General features: G+C 34.3%; 1 protein-coding gene across 2 annotated transcripts in view; it reads left to right on the forward strand.

The window, feature by feature from the left end:
* The window catches only part of LOC125663899 (RAB11-binding protein RELCH homolog), a 90398-nt gene extending 84129 nt beyond the window's left edge, over nucleotides 1–6269 (forward strand). For both annotated transcript variants that reach the window (XM_048896324.2, XM_048896325.2), the window contains exon 28: nucleotides 1335–6269. In XM_048896324.2, the coding sequence (XP_048752281.1) occupies nucleotides 1335–1458 (124 nt within the window). In that variant the 3' untranslated portion in view covers nucleotides 1459–6269. The remainder of the gene's footprint in view (nucleotides 1–1334) is intronic.
* The last annotated feature ends 2921 nt before the right edge of the window (nucleotides 6270–9190 follow it).

Consider the following 9190-nt stretch of genomic DNA (forward strand, 5'->3'; position numbering starts at 1 on the left):
ATGAACCAAAATAAATCATTTACAGGAACTGTATCCAAGGGATGCCAAATAAGAGGCTGCGGAAATTTTAATCATACCGGGCCATGCAACAAAGATGCAGAGATTATAATGTTTTTGACCCGTCCGTCAGTCCCTTTCTCGTCAGCGCAACTCCTCTGAGACCGCTCAACATAATTTCATGAAACTTTGTAGTTAATAAGGACACCCTGTGTAGATGTGCATATTCCCAGGAAATTCTGTCAGATTCATTAATTTTTCTGAGAGTTAAAATTTCGAGCCCGTCTGTCCTGTTTTTGTTAGCACAGCTCCTCTGATACTGCTCAACAGAATTTTGTGAAACTTTGTAGTTAATAAGAACACATTGTAGATGTGCAAATTCCAAGGAATATTCTGATTCAATAAATTTTCTGGGAGTTATGCCCCTTTTGATCTTAGAATTTCAAGCGTGTCTGTCTTGTTCTTGCAGTAATACATAGCATTACCATTCATTATGTGAGGCATTATCAAGCAATGTTGGAGCATGGGGTATTTGAGCTTGCTCACTTTTTCTGTCAATTTAGAGATGTATTACTGTATTTTTATGTGTTTAGCAAGATTTGTATTTTGGTGCATTTTGTGCTTTAATAATGGTGCTAATCCATGGTTTGCAGTGATGAAGAAATTCAATATTTATCCATTATTGTAGATCATATAACACAAACATGTACATGAGCTCCATTCATGCTAAATTTTAATATGTATACTGAAATAAGTTTACATGTACATACAGCAATTGCTTAATCATGCTTAATGAAGACTTGGATTATCCTACCATAATTTGGTGTCAAGTATACCTGGCGTCAAGTATACCTGGCATTTTTTTTTTTTTCTTTAGAAAATGAATTTGAAATGTTGGTACTTTTTTTTCATTGGATTTTCATTTTATCCAATTATGATTCCTTTGAATATTTCAATTATAGTGATTTTTCATTGTCTTCCTAGGAAAGCCAACATTCTGACACAGCAAAATTACCCAATGTACACTGTGCTTTATGCTTGCTTCTACATTATGTATATCCGTAATTTATTCAAGTAGAATTCTTTTCTTCTTTTGAAAGAATATGTTTTATTAAAGAATTGTAGTGGGTTGTCATCTTTAGACCTTGTCCAGGCTGATTAATACATTATACTTGTGTTACTGTACAGATGTCAAGGGAAGATATCAATCTCAGAGCTGTCAGACCAGCATATTGAAAAGCTCCCAAAGATCATAAATAACAACCCAGATTCTTGTTACATACAGAATTACAAAAAGGAGACCAGATTATTGATATTTTGTGATATGTTTTTTACAGATCTGGAACAAGTCATAGTGGAACAACCCCAAACTTGGAGGATGTCAAATCTCGTGTCATGAACAGAATCAAAGATACCACATCAAAAGCTAACATCTCTAACATATTTACCAGAAAGAAATGAATGGGTTCCATCAATAGTTCTTATGAACAACCTGAGGTGTTCAAACAAGATGTTAAAAAACCAAGCCTTGACTGTTATAATTAATTTGATCATCATGGTGCTAGAAACACAGCACTGATTCTGAAGGAGTATGAACAAGACTTGTTACGTACAGAGCTCCAACATTTCTCACTTGATGACATTTTTGCTCTTTGTTAAAGAAATGAGGTCTGCTGTTACATGAATTTGATCCCAGGCTCTGTCTGTCTGAAAGCAAGTGTCATCTCCAGAGACGTAAATAGCTGAATTATGAATGAACACAAATTTGTTAACTGTATCTTTATGTCTGTTGTACAGATATCAGAGTGAACAGATTGAGTGAATTCACGACAGAGCAGCTAGATCATTGATTGATATATGTGCAAGTTTATTCCTCAATGGGCAGATACATTGATATATAATTGAGATGTCAAAAATGAATTTGTTTGGGAACTGAAAGTTATTTTATATTTATAAAACATTTAAAATTGATTATTTTTAATGCTGGTTGAAATGACAATTGTCACAAATATTTGCAAGCCATGAGCAGTTTGTGATATCTCAATTTCATTATGGTTGGTTTGGGCATCAAATTGTTTTGCATTTTTCCCCTTAAAATGTTTGTGTGCACTAGGCTGTTTATTTCTGATTATGATACTTTGAGCTCTACTCATTAGAAAGTGGGAGGAAATAGGTACTCTGATATTACGATGTTGGTTCAGGTTTTTGTAAAAATTAAGATATAGATATCTGTTCAGATAATATTTGAAACCAATAGACACAGTTGTTTTGTTTCACATAATGTGATTATATATGCAATTGTATTACATTTTCTGTGTATTATTAATTTTTTTTATAGAAAAATAGTGTCTTTTATATTTTCAAATTCTCCATTGTTTTACAGTGAAAGGCCCATGGTCCAGAATGCTCACATACACCTTGTTTGCTTGCATACATTGGACCCAGTATTGTAGTCATGCACAATGTAAAAGCTCACTGTTACATAACTTAACACAAAATAAGGATGCCTGCATATTTTTTTCCCACTAAATGTAACTGTTGTTCTAAATATATTTCCTGAAAGTCCTGTAAAATTTTTCACTTGTATCCGTATCCTTTTTATATGTCCGTCTTTAGATGGGACGTATTATGGTACAGCGATGTCTGTACATCCGTCAGTCCATCTGTCTCGGGGTTTTCTGTTTCTAATTTCATTTCTCTGTCACATATCAAGCTGAGACTTGTTATGTAGCTTCTTTGTGGATCACTCTAGATCTTGCAATTTTGATCCATTTCAACCTCTGTTGCAGGAGTTTTGCCCCTTTATTCGAAAAATTATTGTTATATGGAGGGTACATAATTTGTCCAGTGAACTCCTCCCACAATTTTCAAGTGATGACCAACTTGTGTTACAGAGTGTTTGTATGAGTATTGAAGATGTGCATGTGTCAAGGATTTTTATTTTCTTCAATTTTTGAGAATATTACAGGTTGTTAAACTTAGTAATTTTTTAGGAAATATATCAAATAAAGGGCATGGTTTGTCCTTTAACTTCTCTCACAGTATAGAAGCTAGGGTCTTTGTAAATAACTTGAAGATGTGCACAGTGCAAGGATTTTGATTCTCAACAATTTTCAATTTTCTTTGATGTTTTAGATATTTACAGATTGTTGAACTTTGTCAAATTTGAGGAAATATTTTAAACACAGAACTCTTGGTTTGTCTATCTACCTCCTGTCAGTTTTAAGCTAAGACTCTTTATTCATACAATGCAAAGAAAGTATGCCACAGCCTGATGATAGCTGATACTACCTGAAGCAAAGTTCTACAAGTTATAGCTTAAGGAAAACACCCTATGTAGGCATTTTCATGGGTGTATAATGTATTGTTTGCGATACTCTTGTTTCAGTCTTGTCCTTGCCACTGGGACCATGATTTGAATTGAAAAAAAATGTTCATTGAACCCACTCTATATGATCTATTTTTAAATTATCTCCATTTGAAGACGGATTTGCTTGTAATTAACCCAGGAGGTCCTTAATAGGAAGTACATGTACAATGTAATTGAAACTGATGATGGACAATCAGTTTGACAGGGATCAAATAGAAAAAGTCACATGTATGAATCTTTGCCTTGAGTGAGCTAAAATACAGATTCCTTCAATTTTGTTTTCACAAGATGGGCATTTATTTCTATAACCAGCAGTCTGATTTATAATTGACAATAGATAACATTTCTCCAATGTTCTTGTGTTTCAGTTTTGTTGACCGGATTGCAAAGCAATTCCAGGCTATAAATTGATGATGTCTGAAAGGAAAGCTGTCCAACATCAACGATTTGTAGTTAGTTCTGTTTCTATAAATGTCTTTGAACTATTGGTCCATTTACAGACTTTGTACAGACCAAATGAATGCCCTTTGACCTCCAGACCAATTAGAGGAGTATTTACAATTAGCCAGGTTTCTCTTTACCCATTTTTGTTTGACACATAGTTTCAAATAGTCCACAATCAGATCTATCTGACACGACACCCCATTTTGTGACCTTTGACATTAGGTTAATTTCTGTTTATGCATAAAATAGCCATTGATTTGCAGTAAAAGTGAACTACCACTCTTGCCTAATTTAGAGCATTATAGATAAAGAGTAAGGACTTCAAATTTTTATAAACTATAAAACGTTTATTTACAAAAGTACAGGGCTTTTGAATTTGTACTAACATTCTTGATTTTAATGGGGAAATGCTTCATTTTGACATTTGCTTGCAAAAATCACAAAACCAAATACAGTTACAAATTTATTGAATTAAGAAACATCAGATTGGATTGTGGGAACTTACAACTGCTCCACAAATGGAAGGAAATTACAAAAGTAATGGAAAACTATCCCCAAGACATTTGGGGTAAAGTGTTTTGAAATTAATGTTTTGTCAGTAAACATATATGAAATATAGATATTGGTTGTGCTCTATACAAAACTTTTGAAAATATTTTTGCCTATTACAAATCAAGATTTGACACTCTAATGACATTTTATGACCCCACAATGTACAAACTAGAATTGTGAAAATTACATCATAGTTTACAAATTGTAAATATGAACAATAGATTTCACATTGGAAAATACATGAGTGTATGAACTGCAACACTTCTTGCTAATGTACTTGTCATGAAGTGCTAACACGCTTCATGAGGTATGCTGGTATGAAGCATCACAGTTCATACTCTCATGTATTTTCAAAAATGAAATTTTATTTCTTTATCAGGACCTTTCAACATATTAGATGCACTTTCTAAATATTGTCTATGCAGGAAAATGAAAGACATCAATTTAAATAGTTTTAGCTCACGACATCAATTTAGATAGTTTTAGCTCACATAAGCTTAGCTTTTTTTTTTTGTCTGGCATCCATCCATCTGTCCATCCGTAAACTTTGAAAAATTTTTTTTTTACCTCCTCTCCAGAAACACAGGGTTAATTTCAGCCAAACTTGCCACAAAACATGCTTGGGTAAAGAGGATTCAATTTTGTTCCACTGAAGTACCATACCCTTTTTGAAGTGGAGATAATTAAGAATTAGTAAAAAGTTTGTGACATCATTTTAAAATCTTCTCAAAAACAACTGGGCCAATTTCAAACAAACTTGCCACAAATCATCCTTCAGTGGGTAGAAATCTTGTTCATAACTTTTGAATGGGGTGACAAGACCTTTCTTTTGGTTAAAGTTTTGACCTTTTAACCTTGACATTGGATTTTGACCTACTTTTAAAATAAGTTAACCTAGGCAATATTCTCTGCACTGTTTAATGTAGGGCTTTCATATTATGTATATAAATTCTCTATGGCTGAAGACCTTATTTTTCATTGCATGGCTTTTTGTCTTGTGACATTATATCATGGTTATGTTGTGACCCTATGGGGCTAGGTTGGGGCCACAATAAGGGGTCAAAAATTTTCATGGGAATAAAGATTGCATAAAATCTTTTAAAAATCACAATAACTGAACAACAGCAGGACCAAGGTGACTCATGTGAGTAATGTGGGCTAAGGGTCTCTTGTTTTTAATTCACATGGCCAAATAAGGCCTTATGTGAACTTTTTACTTTAGTCCCTCTACCCAGCTACTTTGATTGTTGGACAGTATTTAATCATTTCACCTCAATTATCAAACTTGGATATTGATCAGACCTATGGGTTTTGACCTTAAAGCAGGATTTCAGAAAAGGTCATTTAGTACATGTAACATACAATTGTTCATGTTATTTAAACAGAAATATCTCCTTCTATATACTGTAGATGTACTTGATTTAGTGGTAATTACATTGAACCAAGGGAGCTAATTCATGGTTTGAGCTAAAATATGAAATTTTTTATTTATCCATTATAATAGAAAATTATCGATTTCTTTTCATAATTATATCAACTAGTATATTAGGTCCAATAATGCTGCTTTTTAGATTTTCTAATATGAGTACACATGCAGTATCTCCCGGTATATGGAGAATGTGACTTGCACACAGGAGCAGTTTTTGTACCATTACAATATGTACTTTTACTTTGCAATCCGGTCATGCTGCATTTTACAGTCTTTGTTATTTTGAGCATAATGCTTATACACCAATGCTATATATTTTTATTCCAAAAGGCATATCACTTAAACCTGTTACTGTGATGAATCTATATAATATATATATATACACTTTTATATAATGCATTTCATTATGATCAATAATTTATTGTTTTGTTTGTAGATCGAATATAAATAGATTTACAATAAATCATTCTATCGGTATCAGTTGTCTTGTATGCATCCATTTGACATGATGGGCATTAGCAGTGTCAAGCATTGTTGAGGTGCAGTTCTGATTTTAGTAACCTTATATTTTTAAAATATCCCAAAGATGGAATGAAAAATGTGTGCAGTACTTGAGATAGTACAGATTGAGTTGATCGAAAATTCCATTCCTACTGGTGGAGTCCTCTCTGTGGGTTGGGATAATTAATGAATCACTGAAAAAGAACTTGTATCATTAATTTCCTGATGGTCAGTATTCAAAGGATGTGGTCATTCTTAATTAACTTAGAATTATAACACAAGTAGTATGGTTTCATAATTATTCAAATAACACCAATGTTTGCGTTTATACCCCCCGCAAATGAAGTTCACCCATCCATATGTAGACGCACTTTCTCCAGGGAATTTCATGGAGGCTGTAATCTTCGCTAACCAAGGATTTTTGGTCCACTCCGCTCTGTTGCCCCATCCCAAATGATGTTTCCAAATAGTTGCAGCAAGGGGGACGACAATTTGGGATATGAGGTGGTGCCCAAATCGTTGCCGGCTACAATTTAGGATGGGTGACAATTTGGGGTGTAACACGCTCCCCATAAACCCCAAAAGAGTGGACAGAAAACCCTTGGCTTGTGGAGATGAGAGGCTGTTCATCTACTTTATATACCAAATTTTGTGGAATGTTGTATAATACTACATAAACCTGTGCACCTGGTATTTTCAAACTTGTTTTATCATTTGTACTTTACCTATTATGACAGGTCAAAGTTTTTGGGAGAGGGAGGAGAAATGGTTGAGCAAGATTAGTGGAATTATGAGGAAACTCATACTCTCAAAATTGTATTTATCTGACAAAACCACAACATGTGATTCCCTAATGTCATGCCCATGGTAACAGATGGCTTGGACAGATCCATTTAAACTTTTTATACCCCCCGAACGAAGTTCTGGGGGGTATATAGGAATCACTCTGTCTGTCTGTCTGTCCGTCTGTCTGTGCAGATTCGTGTCCGAGCCATAACTTCTTTGTTCTTTGACTTAGGCATACCATATTTGGCACACAGGTAGATCACCATGAGACGATGTGTCAAGTACCTTCATGACCTCTATATGACCTTGACCCTTGACCTCAAGGTCAAAATTAAAGGTTTTTTACAATGGATTCGTGTCCGGGCCATAATTTCTTTGTTCTTTGACATAGGCATACCATATTTGACACATGAGTGTATCACCATGAGACGATGTGTCATGTACCTTCATGACCTCCATATGACCTTGACCCTTGACCTCAAGGTCAAAATTAAAGGTTTTTTACAATGGATTCGTGTCCGGGTCATAACTTCTTTGTTCTTTGACATAGGCATACCATATTTGACACATGAGTGTATCACCAGGAGACGATGTGTCATGTACCTTCATGACCTCCATATGACCTTGAACTCAAGGTCAAAATTAAAGGTTTTTACAATGGATTCATGTCTGGGCCATGACTTCTTTGTTCTTTGACATAGGCATATCATATTTGACACATGAGTGTATCACCATGAGACAATGTGTCGAGTACCTTCATGACCTGTATATGACGTTGAACTTTGACCTCAAGGTCAAAATTGATTATAGGGTTTTGACATAGTCATACCATAAGACATGGGTGTATCACCATGAGACTATGCGTCATGTACATTCATGACCTCTTTATGACCTTGACCTTTGATCTCAAGGTCAAAATTATAGGTTTATGCCATGGATTTGTGTTCGGACTATATCTTCCATTTTCTTCTACAAATGCATACCATATTTTTACACTCAGGAAAGAGGTAATTTATACCTATTAACAACACCCTTTGGGAGATTGGGGTAAGCAGGGGGTATTCTTAGTGAGCATTGCTCACAGTACATCTTGTTCATTTTGTCTATTACAAGAAACTAATAATGATAATAATCCAATACCGTACACAGACCTTTCACCTTCAACAAATGCTCTTTGCCGTTCATGATTTAAATTCAGCATTCGGAATGAATGACTAAGTCATAATTTTTGGCAACAGAACAATCTTTTTCTTTTTGATTAAAATTATCCATTTCCAAGAAACTGTACATGGTTAAAACTTGTTTGAATAATTATGATTTCATGATTATAGATATACAAAGATTATGCAAATGAATGTATGCCACAAATTTACAATTTTTTCAGTGCTAGCTAGGGCCAGTAGGAGCCCTTTACTTCTGACTTGACTAGGTTTAGGAAGTAGGTACACATGCCATATCCATAAAAGTATTTGTCCACGCTGATGCAGTGCTGCATGTATTTTCATCTAAAATAATCCACCAGGTTTAAACATACTTGCACTTTAGAGCATGAAACCATACTACGATGGCCCTCATATTCTAAAGAACAAAGTGTGACTTGGTAATGGAATTCAGAATTGCTGAAATAAGCTTTCATATTGATATTAATCTCAGACTTTCATCTTGAGATACTAGTTTCAGAATGACTGAATAAGCTTCCATATTGAGATACTAATCTCACAATGACTGAATAAGCTTCATATTGAGATCATACTAATCTCACAATGACTGAATAAGCTTCATATTGAGATCATACTAATCTCACAATGACTGAACAAGCTTTCATATTGAGATACTACTCTCACAATGACCGAATAAGCTTTCATATTGATACTTATCAAATCTACCAATTGTTAACTGGGAAAATATACAGTGAAATCTGATCTACCTGGTACTTTTTACTAATATAATTTCTACTAGTCTAATTTCAATTTTCACAGGTGTTTTGGGCACCAGGCTAGTGCTTTTGACAGTCACTGTCAAAACTATCACCCCTTCTGAAACTAATTCCTATTCCCAGCCAGTATTTTAGTATCTGGAGTCCTAGAGAAAAATTTGAAGCAAAAGCATGA

The sequence above is a fragment of the Ostrea edulis genome, chromosome 1, assembly GCF_947568905.1.
Source record: "Ostrea edulis chromosome 1, xbOstEdul1.1, whole genome shotgun sequence".
Classification (NCBI taxonomy): domain Eukaryota; kingdom Metazoa; phylum Mollusca; class Bivalvia; order Ostreida; family Ostreidae; genus Ostrea; species Ostrea edulis.